Source organism: Elephantulus edwardii, unplaced genomic scaffold, assembly GCF_000299155.1.
Source record: "Elephantulus edwardii isolate Elephantulus edwardi_28Jun2011 unplaced genomic scaffold, EleEdw1.0 scaffold00009, whole genome shotgun sequence".
In the NCBI taxonomy this organism is placed as follows: domain Eukaryota; kingdom Metazoa; phylum Chordata; class Mammalia; order Macroscelidea; family Macroscelididae; genus Elephantulus; species Elephantulus edwardii.
The window spans coordinates 4981827-5005070 of record NW_006399759.1 but is presented as its reverse complement, the minus strand read 5'-3'; the positions used below and the strand labels follow the sequence as shown (position 1 = coordinate 5005070).

The window sequence follows — 23244 nt, the reverse complement described above, 5'->3', positions numbered from 1 at the left end:
GGCCGGGTTGATGTCCAGGTGGCCCCGGATGGCCTTGCGCATCATGGTGTTCTTGCCCATCAGAACCACAGCTTTCCCGCGGAGGGACATGCGGATCTGCTGCATCTGCTTGGAGCCGACATTGTCTGCACCCACGATGAAGCATTTCGGATAATCATCCAGAAGTTGAATGATCTTAAGGAAGTAGTTGGACTTCCAGGTCGCCTTATCTTCCCTGGGCATCACTGCGGTGCGTCAGGGATTGCCACGCGGGGTTTAAAGACGATGTCACTCTCACGAGGACGCCTGGAGAGAGAGTCTTTTTGCCTTTTGAAATGTGGCTACTAAAAAATCTGTTAGTATGGATGAGGCTTGCACGTTGTTTCTGCCAGGCAGCGATGGTCTAGAAGGACAGGTTGTAGTAGTCATTTCTGTGCCCCAGGCAGCTTGAGCCAAATGTTGTATAGACATGATCCAATTACTTTTTAAAGGAGAACAAATTCTGGCCTATCATCTTACCACATATGTGTTTCCTTGACATGAGGAAGACTTGATAAAGTTGATAAGGACTAGTATGAACCCCACCTCAGTGCTGGCAAAGTTCAAAGTCCCCCCTCCCTGACAGACAGCTCCCCTCAGCAACCTCACTCGTTCTGCAAGAGCCAACTGCTGCTCTTGGGCTGCTGACGCCGGAATCTGCATTTCTGACTTGGCCTTGGCTGCTGGGTAACAAGCCTGCTAACAGTTGTCTGGTGGACGCTGCCAAATGGCTAGCTCATTCATGCCTCCAATTTAACTTGTCAGAACTAAAGTATTGGTTACTCACAAAGTTAAACACAGAATTGGCATATGATCCAGCACTTTCACTCCAGGATATATCATCAACAGAACTGAGAACAGGTGTTAAAATACTTGTACATGAGTATCACAATAGCCAAAAAAGATGAAAACTGCCCAAATATCCATCAACTGATAAGCAAACGTGGCATTTATCTCTAACTCTCGAGTTGTTGTTGCTGTTGTGTTCCATAGAGTCAAAACTGACCCACAGCTGACCTTCTGGTGAGTTTTCAGACAGTTAATCAAATATGGGAGGAGGAGACAACCCATTCTTCTCCCGCAAAGCAGCTGGTAGATTCAAGCCATGTGTCTTTGGGATCGCATCATAGTTTCTTGCCACTAGGCCACCAGAGCTCCATATATATATATATATATATATATATATATATATATATATATTGGTTCTAGCTGTGCTCTGTCAAGTTGGAACCAACTCATCACTGACTCTCCAGCAGGTTTTCAGAGGCAGTAAACTGCATGGGAGGAGACTGCCTATGTTTCTTCTGCAGTGGTGGATTTGAACCACATGCTTTTGGGTTGGCAATGCAACTCCTTACCTCTAAGCCACCAGAGCCCCCTCTACAGTGGAGTGGTGGTGGTGTTGAGTACTGTCAAGTTGGAACCATCCCATATCTGACAAGAGGCAGTAAACTTCATGGGAAGACACTGTCTATCCTTCTCCCACAAAACAGATGGTGGATTTGAACTAACTGCCTTCAGGATTGCAGCACAGCTATTTACCACTAGGCCACCAGAGCTCCCTAACAGTGGAGTTGTACCTACTGTTTTTAGAATGGTGAAAATTGCAGTTAACAAATTGACATGAAATCCCCCCCCCACACACGAATATTATTCAGTAATAAAAAAAAAGCAAAGACTTGATACAGGAGCCATGAAAACCAATGGCCGGTGAAAGAAGGCAGCTATGAAAGGCCATATATTGGATGCTTCCATTTGTATGTAAGGTCCTAGGACGTAGGTTAGTGGTTAAGGGATTAAGGGAGAGTGACAGCTTAATGGATTCCATTTCCTTTTGGGGAGATGAAAATGTTTTGGAACTAAATAATAATGGTGGTTGCACAGCTCTGTAAATGCAATAACTGTCACTAATGGTATGTTTTAAATGTGTTTTAGGACAATTAAAAAGTTGAACTTTGTACTTTACATCCCACATTCGTGCTCTCACGCAAAGGCTCCACTTCACCTCTGTGCACTTGTTCTAACTGTACTACAGAGGAGCCCTGGTGGTGCGGCAGGAGGTCACAGTGTGGCCCCATCAGTTACTCCTCCATGGGAGAGAGTGAGGCAGTGCGCTTCCATCCGAGTCTCCTCCCCTTACAGGCAGTTCTCTGTCCTACAGGATCGCTGGGCAGAACAGACTCGATGACAGTGGGTGTTGTGGTTCTACCACATTCTACACTCCACAGGGCGTTTTCATGCTCTATCAACTGGGCAAAGTCTATCATAATAAACAGAGTGGCGGGGCGGTGAAGGAGAGGAATACCCTCGATGCGGTGGATCGATTCTGTGAGTGGGGTGGTGGGAATGAGTGTGTTTGAGACGACAAGGCTGGCACAGGATAGAATGGCATTTAGGGCTCTTGTACATAGGGTCGCTATGAGTCGCAGGCGACTCGATGGCACATAACAACAACAAACTAAAGTATACCTCTGAAGAGAAAATGGAGTCTTTGGTTTCACAGATATGGAATAAATAGAACTTATGTCATCCCTGTCTAGGACTTGATGGCACCAAACAACAATAGCAACAACAATGACAAAGAGAGAGCTACGTTGGCCTAGTGGAAAGGAAGCTATGCTACCAACCCGAAGGTGGGTGATTTTCATCTGCAGCCCTCGGCCAGGTTCAAACTGTTTTCCTGTCAAACATTCTTCTAGGTGGTATAGCACTGGTCTGTGCGTTGCTGTACAGAGGTAACTCGTGGTTGCTGTGATGCTGAAGCCTGTGGCAGTGATGTGCCAATCGTGGTAATGGGTATCCATGGTGGACAGTGTTGGCTGGAGCTTCCCGACTAAATCACGCCTGGAAGCAGGAGCAGCATCCACTTCCTAAATGGCTTGCCTCTGGAAACTCTATGTATGAACAGTGCTCAGGCCTTTCGTTCATAGTGTCACTATGAGTCATCTATGACTCGACGGCACCAAACTACTACAACAACAACAACAACAACGTCATCCCCAAAACACACATACAAAGCCTTACTGTCACTGAGTCGGTTCCAACACACAGCGACCCTCCATGAGGGGCCCACTGCACATCTGTGTGGAAGGATACTTCCTTTCTCTCTCCCTCTAAGAAGTTGGTGGATTTGATCAGTGACCTTTTGGTTAGCTACTGATACATTGTGAACGATGCCACCAGAACACAAAAAGAGGTTCAAAGTAGAGAGTTGGCATCAATAATTACTTAACATGTAGATTAAAGTAATGGACATGAACTTTCTATTGTCAGATTGAAATTTTTAATCTCTTGTCTCTAAATGGAATCTTTTAAAAATGTGTGACTTTCTGAAGTCTCTCTCAGGGAGGAGTGATAGGGGATGGCAAAGGACACACTGACAAAGGAGATTAATCAGAACTGGCTTTGACAAGCACTGTGGCAATGGGACAATTAAAACAGACTTTTCTTGGGGGGAAAAAAAGAGGAACGAACTGGGGGAGGGGAGGGTAGAGGAAATAGTGCAACAATGAATGAATGGAAACCCAAAATCTCTGTAAATGTTCATTAAAATTAATAAAATTTAATAAAAGTGTGACTTTCATTAATGTCAAGTCATAAAATAAAAACCTCCAAACCCTACAACCAACAGGTCTGTCTTGGACGAAGTACAGCCAGAGTGTTCCTTAGAGGCAAGGATGGTGAAACTTTGTCTCATTTACTTAGGGCACTGTCAGGAGGAAGCAGTCCTTGGAAAAGGACTTTATGCTGGGAAAGGTGAAGGGTCAGAGAAAAAGGGGAAGTCATGTTCAGCGGTGACTATAACAAGGGGTTGGAGCATGTTGGAGATCATGAAGATGGTGCAGAATAGGGTAGGGTCAGATCTGTTGTTGACAGGGTCGCTTTGAGTCTTGGGTGACTCGATGGCACCTAACAACAACAACAAAGTCAAGCCACAAAGACCATATTTTTTATGAGAAACAGTCTTAAGTAAGTTGCATAGTAAGCAGACACATAGTGACAAGCGCAAGTCACCTGCACACTGAGTGCCCATATCAGACAAGGTTCTATACTAGGTGTCTGGTGAAATGCTTCGTCCTTCTCTATATTCATTGATATAAAAACCTTGATGTATGTGAAGTTTTAAAAAACTTTTTAAAACCATTGCAAGAAAATGTAAACAGCCCCAATGTCCAACCACAATTTAATAGATTAAGAAATTTTGGTACATTCACAAGATGGAATATTATGCAACACTCAGGAGGAATGATTTTCTAAATTACTACCTAACTTGGGAGAGAATGGAGAGCATTATGCTAAGTGAACTCGGTCTCATAAGAATAAGTACTATATAAAACTATTATTGTAGAATGAGTATGAGGATTCAAGGAGGGCAGGGGAGGAGCAGAGGGGTGAGGACAGGCAGAGTGGTGGGGAGTGGTTAATAATAGGGTCACACAATTTGATGGGTAGGGGTAGTGAAGGAAATGGGAAAGATCTGGTGTGAAAAACAATGTATTCAAATTTTGGTTTTTTTATATACCGGTTTATTTACAAAGTTTGGATACATTGTTTTTCACACCAGATCTTTCCCATTTCCTTCACCACTCCTACCCATCAAATTGTGTAACCCTATTATTAACCCACCCCCAACCTTTTATCCTCACCACTCTGCTTCCACTTTCCCTTCCTTGGATTCTCATATTCATTCTACAATGGTTTTATACAGTATTTGCCCTTATGGGACTGAGTTAGTTTACTCAGCATCATGCTCTCTAGTCCCTTCCAAGTTTAGGTAGTAATTTACAAAATCATTGCTCCTGTGTGCTGCATAGTATTCCATTGTGTGAATGTATCATAATTTCTCAATCCATTAGATTGTGGTTGGACATCTGGGCTGTTTCTATGTTCTTGCAATGGTGAATAACGCTGCTATGAACATTAGTGTATAAGTCTCTGTGCCTCAGTTCTCATTTTCTTGGGGTATATTCCAAGCAGTGGAATAGCTGGGTCATATGGAATTTCTCTGTTCAGCTTTTGGAGGAAACACCAAACTGCCTTCCAGAGTGGCTGTACCATTTTATAATCCCACCAACAACTGTATATGAACTTTTAAGTAAACCAGTATAAAATTAAAATTTTATTTAAATTAAAAAAATCCTTTTAAACTGAAGAAAAGTTTGCAGAAACTATGAAAACTTTACATAAGAATAGAAGGAAGTAACCCCTTTTTAAGACAAAATTTTCAACAATGGCAAGACCTTGTGATAGACTTCGTTGCATGTACAGACTTTCGAGGTTTGATTGATGTTTGAGGAGGAGACAAAATTGATTGCCAATGATAAGTCAGAAGTAGTTGGTGCCATTTGCTCAATAAATAGTCTATAAATATGATTCCTCCAACTTTGTTTAGCACCTATTAACATATCATACCTAGTGTAGCTGGAATGACAGATGAATACTTGACTGCTTCTAAAGACAAATGCCAATTCTGAGTTTGCATGAAGGGTAGTGGGAACCTTATAAAATATGTTATTGTGAGGCAATGCTAGTGCTTCATATCTATAGTGGATGGACAGTTCTACATTTCAATAACCAACTCAGAGATGAATTAAATGGACACAAGCTTATATTTAGATTGGGGAAAACCAAGCTTTGGGCTTTGAGGAGTAGAGAGAGGTGGGTATGGGAAGAAAGACACAGGATTCGAGTAAAATATGCTGCTTTCAGATCTAGTTTTAGAAATGAACTGTCTGTTTCATGAAATGACACTCCAATTTGCAAAACACATACCTTCATTATTGACAATTATAGAAGCCGCTCCTGTAGCAGCATCTTGAGTCTGATATGTAAATTCTAAAAGAAAAAAAGAAAATTACAATCACCCATATATATATAGCCTGTCACAGATAATGTAGTTTAATCATTTCAGCACTAATCCATATGAAAACTCTTTTTGACCTTTAACCATCTGGAATGATAAAGAAAATAAGTAATCAGTGCTAATTTATACCCATCACCTATACAATGAGAAAAACCACGTAGCTTTATATGTAACTACACCTCTTCTCCACGTTAATAACAACTCCATCACACCACCTCCGCTTTTACTCAAAATTACTCATAGCTGTATATACATATGCATTTTCCTAGACCAGTGAATGCATTCATTTTCTTCAAAAAAATGACAGATTTGAGATTGGAGACAAAAGATCTAACCAGTAAGAGGACCTTGTTTGATGTTCTTCATTCTACTGACTTTTGCATTTCAGCAAGAATCAAAGTCTGGCAAGTACACAGGAGTGCTGGTCATACAGCCTTTGGCAGTGGCAAAGCGCCCTGATCTGGAGTCAGAAAACCCATGTTCCACTCTCGCTCTAATTAGCTGTGTGTTCTTGTACAAATCACTGACCCTCTCTAGCCTATACTTTCTTCTCCTGTCATATGGTGTTTATGTGATGGTCATATGATTTCATAGTGATGAAATGATGGCTTGATCTTTTTGTCTCTTAGCTCAAATTGGTCGTTTGTTTCAATGAAGAAAACAAATGCACTGGTCTAGGCAACTGTGTATGTACACAGCTATGAATATTTCTGAGAAATGCTGGCAGCCTTGATGGCTTTCGGGTATTTTTTCCAGCTATCACATTCAAGAATTTTACTTAAAATACACTGTGAATGCACCGCCTGCTTTTCCTTTGTCAACTGCTTCTGAAACATTTCAAGGAGCTGACGTTTTTAATCTATCATTTTAGTCCTACCTGGAGAAATATACATCAAAGGTTTAACCAAAAGACACTGAAACAAGACTAGGCAAAGCTGTGTTGAGGAGTTCTCTGGCCAACAGAAGTTGTTGTTGTTGTGTGTCACTGGGGCAACTGGAACTCACAGTGACCCATAAACAACAGATGAGGACCTTGTACTGTCTTCAGGATCTCTGCCATCCTCTCCTTTTCAGACCCTCCAACTATACCAACATGATGTGTTTTTCCAAGTGCTGGCTCCTCTTGATAGTGTTATACTCAACTTTTCTTACACTATCACCACAGGAGAAATTTATTAAGAACCAACTTTAAAAAGGATGAAACTCTACCTGTAGAAATATTATTCTGTTTTAAGTTTTCTATATAATTGTTGCCAAAGGAATCTTTGCCAACCTGTAGGAAAGAAAGGATGAACATTAGATCTTTTACATTTAGTAAAATGTTACAATGTAGTTTTTAGAATACTTAGCATTTTAAAAGGGCATATCTGCACAGTACTTTATAAACATTAACTAATTAATCTTCTTAATGTAAGATGCTAGACTTGACTTCAGCCCAGAGAATTATGTTATATATTAATGTTCCACTTATATCCTACCTAAAAAGGGAAGCCTTTAATGATTGTCACGAATTCTGCTGCTATGCTCCCACTTTGATCTGCTCACGTGGTAAATTCCACTATCTGTCCACCACCAAATGGAGACAATAAATAATCAGGAATTCTTCAATATGTATAAAGAATACCAGCCCTTTATACTTGTTATAAAATGGGGGCATCCATGAAACCACTAGCCCGTATTCTGGAACCTTCTTATTTCTTCCCCTGTGTTTGATATGGGAGCAAAGGAATGTAAAAGCCCAGCTAACCTGGGTTGCTGGATATAGTGGAATTCTGTTGCTTTTTGTATCCTACCATCCATTCCTTCTTCTATTAACAGTACCTCAGATTTTTCTTTGAGAACTGACTCCTTTTCAATAGTATGTTATATATTTGAGGAGAATATAAGCCAAGATCCTGGGATGTTTCCAGTATAGAGGCTTGCATTAAAATGGGAGAAGTATCACAGAAAACAGGAGGGAGAGGCAACAGGCAGATAGACTCACAGTAGCTGAAGGTGAAACTTTGTCTCATATACTTTGGGCTGGGAGGGTTCAGTTCTTGGGAAAGGCAGAGGATCAGCAAAAGAGAATAAGAGATCCTCAATGACACGGATTGGCACAGTGACTGTAATGACGGGCTTGAGCACGGTGGAGATGGTGAGGAAGGCATAGGATAGGATATGGTTTTGATCTGCTGTTCACAGGGTCATTGTGAGTTCACCTGACAGCACCCAACAACAACTACAACATAGCTGCCCACAGCCAATTATATTCTCCCCCCCCCAATGTTCAGTTTCCTTTAATGATCCCTATTCTCCCCGAAGGGCAGATGCAGGCAGCGAGGTGACAAGCCGTTGGCTCACTTGAAGATCTTGCCCTGGTTGAAGGCCTTGCCCACGTGCTGGAAGGCCCCCTCCCAGCAGAAGTACTCTCGAACCAGCGTCTGGGTCTCCTCACTGCTAGGATCCAGTTTCTGACAGTGTAGGACTCGTAGTCCACCTTGCCAATCTGGACTCAGCAGGAAGTCAAGCTCTTGACCTCTGAAGACCCACACTCCAGGCATGGAGCTGCTATTGTTGGTTCCAAAGAGGATGACACTGGCAAAGGCGTTCTTCCGCAGCGTGTCCAATCGCTGGAACATTCCAGTGATGAGGCTGCAGCTCATGAAGGTCTGGGTGAGCTCCTCAGGGAAGCGATACTCGGCATACCATAAGGACCAGCCGTCCTTATCAAAATGCTCCCAAAAATGGGGCAGGGCCACAGTCAGCGTGTCCTTATTGGAGTACTTGCGCTTAAACTCGTCCAACACGAAGGTACTTTTGGGCAGGTGAGCAAAGGGGTCCTTGGCCTTTGGCTCGGCAGCGAGTGCCTGCTCACATTCGTCCATCTCCTCCTCGGGAGCAGCAGCAGCAACTGCCTTTTTATCTTCCTTCTGCTCAGCCTGGGCCTTCTGCTTCTCCTCCCGGGGTCCCTTCTCTTTCCGTGGGACATCTTTTTTTAAGCTGGCTTTCTGCAAACTTTTTAGCATCGAACTGGGCCATCTTCTAACAGAGTTTCACCTCCCCTAGGACTGCCCGGAACTGAGGCTGGTTAATGCAGGTGAGGAACCAGCGGTTGGTGTTAGGGAAAGCCTGGCGGAAAGATGGCTCTAGCACCTGTTTGTAGAGCCACAACAAGGTCCAGACAGCCGTGATGTCAGCCAAGGTGACACGTTCACCCACCAGGAAAGTCCTCGTCTTCAAGTGAAGGTCCAGGAGGCCCAGAATTCGCCTCACCTCCTCCTTAGCATTCTCTGTAGCCTGCTTGTTGTGGTGCATGATGCCCGAGGTGGGAAACACCCAAGCGCTGGCCAGGGGAACGATGTCGCTGTCAGCAAAGCTCACCCACTGTACCACCTGGGCTGCTGCCTCTGGGGTACTTCCCTGCAGCTCATCATTGCTCATGTAATAGGCAATGGCATTGCTCTCAAACACACAGAATCCATCGTCACCCTCAAAAGCTGGAACCTTGCCAGCTGGAAACTTGCGGAGAAATTCAGAGATGCGGTTGGTTTGGCCGAAATGGAAGTGGGGTGGTGCGGAGAGCACGCAGACTTGAGCCCCACTGTACTGAGCGGCAATGAGGGCCTTAAAGGCCCTCCAGTTTTCAGGGTATGTGTACAGGGTCCCAGCCGCCATGGTGATTCCGCAGAGACGCCAATTATATTCTTGAAAATTCACTTTTCCGTTACATAAGCCAATACATTCTTTTATTGTTAAAATTGCTGTTGCTTACGCTACTTTGAACTGGTTGTCTAACGCATGCTACCCTAAAATTCCAAAGATTTGTCAGCCTTCTCTGACCTTGAGCCACAGTTCAAGCTACTGTGCTTCTGCCTGGATTATGAGAACAAGTTCCTGCTTTGTGGCTCATTTTTAGTCAGAATCAGTTTCTCTCCAGAGGTGTGCGACCCCTAATCATCTTGTTTCTCCCTCAGCTCCTTCAGACCTGAGGTCCTTCTCCTTTGACCAGCGCCCACAGGGGCCAGCCATCAAAGCTCAAAACCAGAAGGGTTTAGTAGAAGGCTCTCAACACCGACCGCTGTCCTGCCACCTGCGTTCCATCCTGCCTGTTCCTGAGTCAACTCTGTTCTTTTCACCAGCATTTTCTTCTGCCGATTTCTGGGCTCTGAGTCCTGGGGTCACCGGGATGGCTAGGGTACCCTGAAATCTGTCACACTCCTCAGATGCTAACCATTTGCCTAAATGTAATTTTGGTTGGACCTTGGCCTGCATTTATAGCAGAAATTGCAAGGTAGTGGACTGAGGGTTAAATCTGACCCCTATAGGTATATCTTTTGATCTATTCTTTCTATTTTGTAATGCTAGGAGAACAAACAGGGTCATCCTACAAAGGGTGAAAGTAGGCTGGTCCTAGGAGGCAAGGATTCTGAAGCTCCATCTGGCATACTCTGGGCATGTGGCAAGATGGGAGTGACCAGTCCTTGGAGAGGAATGTCATGCTTGGGAGGGTGGAGGGACAGCACAAGAGAGGAAGATCCTCGATGAGATGGATTGATTCAGTGACTGAGGTAACGGGGGTGGTGTGTTAGAGATAATAAGGTTGGCACAGGACAGAGCAGGGTTTAGGGCTGTTGTACATAGGGATGCTATGAGTAGCAAGTGACCTGACAGCACATATTAACAATAATCAGGGTCAACATTCTCTGTCATACTGAAGCCCACTGTTGCTGCACTATGTCAATCCTTCTCATAGAGGGTCTTCTCTCTCACTGGACCTCTACTTTTCAAAACAGGATGTATTTTCCCTGAAATACTGGTGCCTCTTAAGATCATACACAAAGTGAGATGACGTTTCACCATCTTTGCCTCAAGGAGCACCCTGGGTGCACTTTCTCCAGGATAGATTTGTTTGTTCTTTTGGCAGTTCATTCAACACACATCTCCAGCACCACGATTCAAAGGCATACATTTTTCTTTGGTTTCCCTTATTATCTGACTTCCACATGCAAATGAAGAAATTGAAAAGACTGTGGCTTGAAGCAGAACCACCTAAGTCTTTAAACGGACATTCTTGCTCTGTAGCATTGTAAAGAGGTCTCTGACAGCAGATTTGCCCAACACAGCAGCAGAGTTCTTGACAGCTGCTACCATAGGTGTTGTCTGTGGATCCAATGAACGAAATCCTTGACAACTTTAACCTTTTCTCCATTTCATGATGTTGCTTATTGGTCCCGTTATGAGGATTTTTGTTTTCTTGATGTTGAGGTGTTATCTATATTGAAGGCTGTAATCTTTGATCTTGAGGAGTTCTAGTGACACAGTGTGTAGTATCAGGCTGTTAACCACGAGTTCACCAGTTTGAAATGACCAGGTATATTCTTCAGGAGAAAGACGGATAGTCCCTTCTCATGAATATTCATATCCTTTGAAACCCAATGCAGGGTCAGAATTATCTCAGCATCAAACAAAGGGCTGATAATGCTAGAGAGAATGTAAACATTAGCAACTGTAGGAAGACGGGAGAAATGTTGCAGGGGAGAAAGAACTCAAAAACCCATGCAGCTTTGTCTTCAAGAAACTGAAACATGTTGGAGAGGATTATAAGACACACAGAGACAACTACAACAGCAGGTGGACTGTCATATGCATCAAGGGATGGCGTGCTCATGGTAAGTGCACTCTGCAGACTTACTGCCGTGGTATTTCAGAAGCTCAGTGAATTACCTGATTTGCTACATTCTTTGGTGACTCTTGGTCCCTGTATGGCCCAAAGCAAAAGGGTTGGTGATTTGACTCCACCTAATAGGTCTGTAGAGGAAAGATCAATACAGGTCCAAAAAGTTCACAGCCAAGCAAACCTCACACATCTCAGTTCTTCACAGGAACACACAAGGTCAGTGTGAGTTGCAATTAACTTGCTAGAACCTGGTTTGGTTCTTTTGTTTTTAAGCAGAGATGGTTATAGTTGTATTCTTAAATTCTTTTTGTGTGCATGATGGGGAAGCACATGCTTTGATATTCTTTGGTAAAAAGAAAAATCTGCTAACTTACAGGTCAGCAAAAGAAACAAACAAAATAAATAAAGAATAAGGGGGGAAAAAACTCACCCTAAAGTCAGTTAAAGAGAGGAAGACCTTCACCAGATAAAGTGACACAGTGAATGCAATGATGATTTAAGTACAGCAGCGATCATGAAGAGGGCAAAGGACTGGGCAAACTCTGTCGTACCAAGGATTGCTATGGGTGAGAGTTAACTAGTCAACACCTAACAGATGCTGAAGAGTAAGGAGTCACCTCCAGCTCTGGAACTGAGAAACAATGGCCTCTAATGTGGACACAAGCTCTCAGCCTCCACAGCTCCTACCAGGTCTACTGCACCAATTTATGCTACCAGCTTGGTCTTCTGTAGGCCATCTGTAGGTGCATATAGAACACAGTGGTGTATTACAAAGCAAAAGAAACCTAAAAGGCCTTTGACTAGGAAGCTGGTATTTTAATTTTCCCCGCAGAAGTCAGATGTTCTTTGTTACTGTCTGTGTCTCTTTTAACACATAGCTGTGTGATCTTGGACAAACCATGTTAATACTGTTACTTATCTGGAAGTAGGAATAGGAGCAATATCTTGCAACTTTGTTATGAGGATCAAATAATATGCATGAAAGCATACGTAAAACTACAAAGAATTAAAGGAGTGCAAGAATGAGTATGAGGGATCATCATCACCACCACCCCCACTCCAGGAGTGAAGGATCAGACGTGGCTATAGGGACTGAACTTTTTAAGGAGGAAGGGGCAAGGCTACTGTAGCTGAGACTCTTATTCAATCTGAATTCCTTTCTTCCTGCTCATCTGTTTCTCTGGGACACTTTCAATGCCTCCTTGTTTTCCCTATTTTCAAACAGAAGAAGACTGGAAAGTGTATGCAAGCATGTAGGGGGTGCATTATTATTATTTAAAGGTAATGTAGGTTGTGTTATGCAATGGTTTCTTTTCTATAATTTGTACACAGCTGCTAATCATTCCTTCTTCCCTCATTTTTTAAATGAGATTACATTTCTTTTTCTAATTTCTTTTTTTAAATTTCTTTTTTTAAATTAATTTAAATGAAAGTTTACAGATACTTAGGGTTTCCATTCATTCATTCATTCACTGGTGGTACTTTGTGTACCGTCGAGGCAGATCTGACTGGCAAAGGAGGAGACTGCCTCTCTTTGTTCAGTGGAACTTCTGGTGGATTCGAACCCTGGGCCTTTGGGATTGCAGTTCAGCTTCTTGCCACAAGGTCACCAGAGCTCCCTTTAAAATTACATTTTTAAAAAAAAATTATTATTTTTTTTGTGTGTGTGTACCGTCAAATTGGATCTGACTGGTACAGGAGGAAATTGTTCCTCCTTCTCAAGCAGAGCATCTGGTGATTTGAACCATGTCCCTCTGGGATTGCAGTGCAGCTTCTTGCCACTAGGCCACCAGAGCTCCCTTACAATTACATTTTAATAAAAAAATAACACCTCTAATTCATGGTTTGGCTATTGATTCATCCTGTAAATATTTTTTTTTTATGTTCCAAATGTGATGGATTTATTTTATTCTGATGCAAAACCCAAAAATTCCACTACAGCACAAAACCCAATATATTAAAAGGTCATGAAAAAGTGATATGGGACATGCAGGATGTGATGTACAAACTGGAGGATCAAGTTATTTCCTTTATAACAAGACACTACATTGTCATTGAGGAACACATTTAAATAACAGTGAGAAACTGATCTGAAATGTGGCACAAACATGACTTCTATGCATGTCTTCAAGTACCACCTTTAGGACAGACTTGCAATCTCTAGATTTCAGTGTGAGGGAAGTACAATTTGACAGAACAAAAAGTTCACACATTTGAAATTTCACAGAATTTTAAGGCCAAAACATAGTGGGTTCATTTCTCTTCACCTCCAAACTAAAATCCTGTAAATTTTAGGACAATAACAAGGTCCACCAAGAATGTATTTAGGCCATTGGAATAATCTTTAGGAGTAAAGTAGAGCTAAATTTCATGTCAAAACATGGCCACAAAAAGGAATGGAGACCTGAGTCCTACTTAAAACTACAATTTAACAATTTTTCATTCCGAATTACAGATAAGTACAGATGAGGACATGTGCAAGGCTGTACTGAAATAATGCCATTGTTCACATCTCCACATTCTCAAATACTCATACACATATTTGTATTTCTGGACTTCCTTAAAACAGAACTTGAAAAAGGGGAACACATTCCAATCCTCTTTCTTTCCACCTAAAATCTTAGTCCCTCTTCTACTTATTTGAAATTGACCACCACGTGTTAGAAGAAGGAGACTTCAAGTAAAGGTTTTGTTGCTTGCTACTGAGGGTTGAAAGTTTCTTGAAAAATATAGTGAACTAGAAGGGAGTTCTGGTGGTTTAATGGTATGAAGAGGTGCATTGTAATCCCAAAGGTATACAGTTCAAATCCACCTGCTGCTCTGCAGGAGAATGGGTAATCTCCTCCCATGAGATTCAGTGTCTCTGAGAAACCCCCTGGAGGGTCAGCTATGGGTCATTTGCAATTCGACTTCACACAGCAACAACATACAAATAGAAGGTCACTACAATAACAAAGATTATTATAGGAGAACCTTTATAGGTGCCATATGGGGGAATTCAGTCTTACTGATCACATTTTGACTGTCAAATTGTTAAGAAAACTTTAAATGGAAGTATCTCGGCCACGAGGCAAAATATATGGGAGTCAGGAAATGTGGAGTCTAATTTGGGTTCTGCCATTATCAAGCTAATTAAAATTCTTTACATTTTGTTTCAAATTGTTCCATCTGAGCCAGGCGGCAGGGTGTGGCTGGTGTGAGTTTTCCTGGGTAGGCAGGAACCCAAAAACTGGTAGGAGAGGAACAGTGCTCAGCCTTGGCTACAAGTTAGAATTTCTCCAGCATATACAACAACACCGATGTCCAAAGTACACTCCAGACAAATTCTATCAGGTTCTTTGCCGGTGGGAGCCTGGAAAGCTCCCAGGTAATCACAGTACGTTGAGGACCACTGGGCTGGAGGATTAACAGCTGACAGCATATCCCTAATACTCTCAGCATCAGAGATGAATCTGGGAGAGCACAGTACTGTTTGGTGCCATCATGGTTTATCAGTTGAAGGGGGGACGCTGAGAGCATTGTTGCTGCTAGTTGCCCTTGACTCTTTCTGACTTATGGGGACCCCACGTGCTACAGAGAAGAACAGCCCAGTGCTGGATTATTCAGTAAGTAAAGCATCCAAGCTTACTTGTGCGTATGTAAATAATCTGTAGTGAACAATTTGACATGTTTTTCACATCATCACAGATTTTGGTGGTTCCCCGGATTTTGCAACACTTGCCTACACAATGAAAGCCTCTTTTTAAAATTTACAGTTCCTGACAGGGATAGAATACTCAGAAAGCAAAATAAAAGTTTTTTTTTAAAATTGCGATTTTAACGAAAATTTACAGAAAAGTTGGATTTTTGTTCATTCATCTTTACACATTTTCCTCCCTCCTCTTACTTTCCCCCTTCCCCAGGTAAATTATTTTCAAAGTAAAATATAAGTAGCTGATTTTTCAAAGTGCTAGAATTCACGAAAATGTAATTCAGACTAAGCTGAATCTAATCTTTGGTGACAGAAGACATTTTGCCACATTTAGTGCCTGAGGGGTGTGGTGAACAACAGGTTTAAGAAACCAAGATGCATTTATCATCATACAACAAAACATGGCAGCTACTTTTGAAAAATAAATATCTCATAGTAGTATTTTAACTTGCCACTGATGGTTTCATAATGCTATATAAAATTTTATAAAATTATACACAGAACACATTCAATTGTAGCTTTGTTTGTAAATTTAAATTTGTTCGTGTTGGCTGTTCAAATCTAGATCAATCAGTGTCTGCCTTAATCCTGGTCTGGAACACACAGAGACAATGGTGTAATCATCACCAGGAGTATAGTTATCTGACAGTGGTGGTAGGGTAGTGGTAAAACAATTATTCCCTCTCATTTCTTCCATATCTTTTTCTAAAGGTTGTTCTTGTTAGATGCTGTTCAGTTGATTTTTAACTCATATGAACACATGTGATCAAAGAGAGAATTGCCTCTCAGGGTTTTCCAGTTAATGATCTTTACAACAGCAGATCCCTAGGTCTTTCTTCTGTTGAGTTTAAACTGTCAACCTTTTGGTTAATGGTTGATCTGGTTAACTCACCTCCTATACAATCAGAGCCCCTTGCTACCATACATAAATAAAACAAACAAGAAAAACAAATTCACTGACATTGAGTTAAGTCCAACTCATGGTGATCCTCCATTGGGTTTTCAAGGCTGTAGATCTTATTGAAAGCAGACCCCTCATCTTTCTCCCATTGAGCAACTGGTAGTGAAACCATCAACTTTTGAGCAGCCCAACATGCAACACTACACCATTAGGGCTGGTGTTTCTGTGTTTGTACATATGGTCAGCTTTCCAGCCAGCACATTCAACCAGTTTTTAGATAGCCAGTCTCTCACCAGAGCTCAGCAAGGGAAAGATTTCATTCATTAGATAGATATTACTTAGAAATATTTACTAGTGTTAACAGAAATAGTCACAACACGGGGGTGGCTGAGTTTGACTTCTACCTACTTCAAAGGAGAATTGTCCCCAGGAATAATATCATACAAATAACTACGTGGTCTAATATGCCACCTCACATGCTCCTGCATCTATTTCTACAGTTTGGGTTTTATAGGGCAATATATTGGGAAGTGGGGGAGGCAACGAATATCACACAATGCAACTCCAGGTTTAGCCCAGATTAACAAGGTAAAAGTCCTTAATTAGTTCAGACAGCTTCTTAGTCAACAAGTGAAATTCTAGGTTCAGTTCAGCAGCACAAATAAACCTCTGGTTTCCTCAACCATCCAGCAAGCCTTATTACACAAGTCACTCTTTCTTTCAATTAAACAGCAAGAAAAATCTTTAACTGTGGCTCCATCTTCAAGGTTCCTCTAATTACATCTTGTCACAGTCACTTCACATCAATGCTACAGTCTCTTCACACTCTCTTGACCACTATCACCACCTCTAACAGTGTAGAAAGCATTCTTCTATATTGATCCCACAGCTGTTGATGATTTGCAAAATCCTGAGTCCATAGTAAAGGTAGCTGGAGATCCTGCTCCCTAATGGGAGCTAACACAATGGTCAGAAAAGTAAATTTTTGAGGGTTCTGACACCCTACTCAGTGACTAATTTTTGTCTTTGAAAGGGAAAAATCTCATACATGGTCAGTTCATTCTCCTACAATAACCTAACATAGAAGGTATCTTAGTTGAGATTACGGATACTATAATGCACTGCTTGCTGTTAAAGATCTCTGTGATAGAGGTTCTATAGTGATGGTCCAGTTTTGGTTTTGTTCTCATTTTAATATCACTGTGCACAAAAATCTTTCATTTCAATGCCTGTGCAAGTCTTAATTAGTGATGATTCACTGTCACAAAAATATTTAGTCTCAATGCCTGTACTAGTCTGATTTAGTGAAGATTTGAAGCCTGGCACTGATGTGAGAACTTTAAGTAGCTACTGTGATTAAAAAACTTCATGTCTGACCACAGTGGACGTGGACAGCTACCTGTATTAGTTACTATCTGTATTGTACTGTTATGGCTTGTGTATTGGTACAATGCTGAAAGTTATTACAATAGTAGCAGGGTCACCCATGGAGGGCAGGTTCCAGCAGAGTTTCCAGATTAAAATAGAATAGAAAGAAAGGAAAACTTAAAAAAAAATGGCTAAAGAAAATCTTAAGGATCACAATAGAACATTGTCCAATTTGCTTGCTTTGGACCCATTGTCAAGAGTAATCAATCACTGGAAAAAGAAACCAGGTTTGGTGAAGGAGAGAGCCAGCAAAGGTGAGGGGGACCCTCAGTGAAATGAATTCACACACTAACTGTGGCAGTGCACTCTTAATACATTGCTGGTTTGTAAGGATCTGTACTTGGCAATATTTTATTATGTTGGATACAGGTCACCACAAGTTGGAATCTACTTATGTAGTTATATATTCTTCTGCATTAAGAGCCCATTGTTGTTGTTGCTATGTGTCATCAAGTCACCTGAGACTCACAGTGACCCTTATATTCAACAGCTCTGAAACCTGACCTGTCCTGAGCCAGTCTCACTGTCTCAAACACACCTACCTCCATTGCCCCAGTTATTGTATCAATCCATCTCATCCAGGGTCATCTTCTCCTGTGCTGTCTCTCCACCCTTCCAAGCATGATGTCCTTCTCCAATGACCAATCCCTCCTGGCTGCATGCCCAAAGTATGTGAGACAAAGCTTCAAAATCCTAGCCTCCAAGGAAATACTTGGTTTCACTCTTTCCAAGACAGACGTACTTGTTTTCTTGGCTGTCTATGGTATGTTCAAGACTCTTCTCCTGAACCACAACTTGAGGCACTGATTATTCTTCTGCCATCCTTAGTCACTGTCCAGCTCTCTGATGCATAGCAAGAAATTGTGAAGACCATGGTCTGATCAGACAAACCTTAGTCTCTAGACTGACATCATTGCTTCTCTATACTCTGGAGAAGTCCCTGATCCCCAGTGCAATTAGTCTTTTGGTTTCCTGACTGCGGGTGCCAAGAGTGTTGACTGTGGAGGTGAGCAAGCTGTAATTGTTAACAACCTCAATCTTTTATCCACCTATCATGGTGCTTTCAACTGGTCCAGCGGTGAGAATCTTTGTCAGCAAAGTAATTAAGTGCTTGGCTGTTAACCAAAAGATTAGAGGTTCAAATCCACCTGCTGCACTGGAGGATATAGACGTGCAGTTTGCTTCTGTAAAGATTTACAGATTGTGCAGGTAGAATTTGTGTTATATGGTTTCTCTGAAAAAGAATCAACTCATTGGTACACAACTGCCTGTGAAGGGGGTTTAGAGAGTCTCTGTTTTGATGGATGAACCGGTTGTTTCTTACTTGACTGGTTTGCTGATTTGGGGCCTGGACCATTTGAGTCCATGCCTGCTCATGGCTTCTTTATACCACACAGGCAGCAGGGCCTCTGAGCTCATGCAGGGCCACTGCTTCTTGAGTTCTAACTCCCAACATGGTCCTCCAGGGCTGCCAATTTCTGATGCTTATTAATAACTTCATCCTCTTTAACATTTGGCTTCATAGGCAAGAACAGAGGAGGAAGCACTTAAGCAAATCAGGTAAAGTCCTGGGAAAGGTGTTCTAGCAGACTTTTTGCCTTGAGAAGATAACTTTCATTTTCTGCATAACTGTTTAGATTTTTAATCTCAAAAATACCATCTCCAATTATCATTGGACTGTAGCCTCAGCCCATGACTCCGATGAATAAGGATTACATAAATCTTAACTACTTGAAGTGTTTCGTTTCACATGTGCCACTGTACACATATTGATGAAACTCTTATTTCATATTCTTTGTCTCAATTTCTTGGCAAATACTTTTTTCCTTGGCTTGATATGTTTTCCATGTGCTATCAAACAGCTCTAGTTCAGCATAGCCTGAATTCAACATTTTTTTGCAGGGGGAAAAAAAATCCCCAAAAAAGCCTCCAACTAGTCAGAACTGACTAGTGCCTGACCTTTTGGTGGGTTTTTGGAGCCTGTAAGTGTCACACAGGAGGCTCCCCATCTTTCTCCTGTGGAGCCGCTGGTAGATTCAAACTATCTGAGAGGCGCCACCTTTGGGAAAGGAGCCTCAAAGAAGTCATAGACATTTTCTTTGACTCTTTGACAATGAAATTGTTGCTTATAGGCAACAATTTCATGATTTTTTAAAATTTGGAATCTATACATTTATCATTTTAGCCATCATCTTATGCAAGCTCCTATAGCATATCAATCACCTTCTACCAAGCCGCTATAAAGATTAGTTAATTTGCTTAATCATTTCACAATGAGAGGAAACCCATGACTAGTAGACAATAATGTCCACTGTTTTTCCCCCCCAAGAAGTCAAAGACAATTATGTAGTTTACTTAAGCTCAAACAAATTTATATTTAAAAGTCTAGTTTGTCTGGGCAAAGTCCAGTATATGTTTTGCTTGAAATTGTATTTTCTTCTATGGTGCCAAGCCAGCTTAAATTCCTCTGTGGGGCTAAATACGAGATGACTTAACCCGTGGTATATGTGAAGAATATTCACTGTACCACATGTTGCCAGCAGAACTAGCAAATCTGTCTAGGGGGAAATACACCCAGAATGTTCCTTAGAAGTGAGGATGGGGACACTTCATCTCACTTACTTGTGACACGTTCTCATCAGGAGGGATCAATTGCTAGAAAAAGTCATCGTGCTTGGTAAATGACAGGGTCAGTGAGAAAGGACAGCCCCAAGGAGAGGGACTGAGAGAGTGGTTACAACGATGGGCTCAAGGCCGGCAGTGGCTGCGAGGAGGGAGCAGGACCCGGCAATGTGGCATGTTGTGCCCGGTGTCACTGTGGACTGGAGCACATTCAACAGCACTCAACAACAAGAGCCTGGAGCACAGCAGATGAGTATGTGTGCTAACATAAACCATCGTGTATCAGAAGAAAGCATTTTTTACTCTAGTAAAGCCTTCTAACTGGAACATTTCCAAAAAATGCAGCCCCTTGTGTCCTGTTCCTCTCACATCCACGCTCATAGTTTCATGATTCATCTCCCAAATTGTTCCATAATGCAACGATTTTCATTTTGCTCTTCTCTCCTGGTCTTAAATTTAATAAGCCTCAAATAAAAGCAATCCCAACATATTTGATTTGGAAGGGACCCCAGAGGATAGTCAATCTTTAATGTCTACAGAAATAGCTTCAATAATGCCCCTGAGAGAGGAGGCTTTGCTAATCTTTCCTGTAACTGGTCCAACTTTAGAGAACTTCCCTCTTCCCAGGGCAACCATATTTCTTGCTTCCAACAGGAATTCTTTGTGTAGGTTTCCCCAGGAAATGATACCATCCTCTTTCCAGCTCTCAAACTCTGTTAAATTAGCACCTGCTGATTCCTCCCTATACTCTTTACATTTAACTAAATATCTATCTTCCAAATTCCTAGTATTTTGACTTATTGCTGTGGAGTTGGAGCTGACTCATAAGTGACCTGCCAGAAGGTTTTCCAAGGCTGTAAATCAAATGACAGGAGACTGCCCATCTTTTTTCTGCAGAGCTTTGGTGGATTCGAACCACAAGAGAGGTACCGTGTTGCGGTTAGCAGTACAACTCCCTAGAAACTATGCCATGCAATAGAGCTCCCCTAAGTTCCTAACATAGTTTTTGTAATACTGAAGAATTTCTTTCTTTAAAATTAATTTTAATGAAAGTTTACAGAGACTTTGGATTTCCATTCATTCATTGTTACACTTTTCTCCCTGCCCAACCTTCCCCCTCTCCTTGCCCCAGTTCACTCTTCTCTTTGAAAAGTAAAATAAAAATTGTTTCATTGTTACACAATCCCTCCCCCCAAGTCCACTCCACTATGCAGCCTTCATTCTGAACTCCTTTCATGACAGTAATACCTAATCACAGATCCCTTTTAAACAGTTCTCTTTCTCATCTGTTTCAGTGCGGTATACATAATTCATGCCATCCTTCTCAGTCTCCCCCCAACCCCGATGTCAGTCCTGTTTTATAGGCGTGGCACTATGCAGTATTTGTCCTTTTGTGACTGAGATATTTCACTCAGCATAATGTCCTCCAGGGTCACCTATTTTGAATAATATTGCATGAGTTCCTTGTTTTTCAATGCAGCGTGGATTTCATTGTGTGAATATACCACAGCCTCTCTATCCATTCGTTTGTTGATAGGCACTTGGGTTGTTTCCAATTCTTTGCTATTGTGAACAAAGCCACAATAAACAAGGTTGTGCATATATCTGCTTGAGTGGCGGTTATGGTTTCTTTGGGGTATATTACCAGTAGTGGAATTGCTGGGTCAAATGGTTTTTCTATTTGCAACTTTTTGAGAAAGCACCATACGGTCTTTCATAGTGGTTGCACCATTTTACAAACTCCCACCAACAGTGAATAAGGGTTCCAGTTTCTCCACAACCTCACCAGCATTTGTTGTTTGCTGTTCTGTTAAATTTTGCTATTTTTACTAGGATGAGATGATATCTCATAGTTGTTTTGAATAATGAATTTCTGATTAATTATATTGATATTTTAATTCCATTAAGAACTTAAATGTGGCAAATAAGGCATCTCTGACTCTTGTGCTCCACATATCCATTTGACCAAGTAGCCAGATGATAATTACATCATGTTAATCATAAATCAGAAATAAAGCTATGCTTCATTACCAGATGAAGTGATAATTTTATAGCTTATACATCATTTAAAGACTCCTGTGGAGAGAAAAGTGGTATGTGCTGTGAGAAATGACATTTCAGAGGAATCTGGGCAAAATGTACACACTTCACAGGAGACCGTTCATTCTTCTAAATTTCTCCCGGTTTTCTCAACCTGTAATGTGCAGACCTGTTGTTAGTTGTTACTACGTGCTGGACATGAAATCAGGTTAGTTCTGAATCCATTTGACCCTATGACAGAATGAAACAATGCTCAGTTCTGTGAGAAAACAATGCCATCCTCAGTCACTGCTCTGCATGGTCCCCCTGTTGCAGCCACTGTCAGCCCATTTCATTGATAACATGGCCAAAGTCTGTAAGACAAAGTCTTGTCTCTCCTGCTTTACTTCCAGTGAGCGACCTGGCTGTCCTTCTTCCAAGACTGTTGTTTGTTCTTTTTGGCAGTTCAATATTCTTAACCAGCACCATAGTTCAAAGGCACTGTTTCTCCTGGAGTCTTCTTTATTCATTGTCCAACTTTCACATGCATGTGAGGCAACTGAAAATACCACAGCAAAGTGCTTCTTAGTCCTCAAAATGACATACTTGTGTGTCAATCCAGTGGAACTGTTTTTGAGATGAATAGATAGATAGAAGGGCATTCTGGTGGCCTAGTAGTAAGGAATGGTGCTTCCAACCCAAAGGCAGGTGTTTGAATCCACTAGGTGCTCTTCACCGGGCAATCTCCTCCTCTGCAATTTACTGCCTCTGGAAACATACTGGAGGGTCTGCTATGAGTTAGTTTTGAATTGATATTATGTAACATACACACTTTTGTTAACAAGTGCCATGTATCATGGAAAATGACATTTCAGAGAAATTCAGGTAATATGTACACCCTTCACAGGGTAGTTCATTCTTCTTATACCTATATATGTATGCATGTGTGTGTATGTGTGTGTGTGTATATGCACATGTACACTTACACACACATACATAGATGTATGAGTGAGAGTGTATGTGTGTGTGTGTGTGTATATATA

The 23244-nt window shown here is 41.6% G+C and overlaps 1 protein-coding gene and 1 pseudogene across 1 annotated transcript in view; both read right to left on the bottom strand.

Moving 5' to 3' along the window:
* RBKS (ribokinase) overlaps positions 1-23244 on the bottom strand; it is a 175084-nt gene that overhangs the window by 81582 nt on the left and 70258 nt on the right. Inside the window, exons 3-4 of the mRNA XM_006880576.1 lie at positions 7091-7154; positions 5791-5853 (exon numbers count right to left, since the gene is read on the bottom strand). Coding sequence (XP_006880638.1) covers positions 5791-5853; positions 7091-7154 — 127 coding nt within the window. The remainder of the gene's footprint in view (positions 1-5790; positions 5854-7090; positions 7155-23244) is intronic.
* Positions 8221-9538, bottom strand: LOC102855404 (annotated as a pseudogene).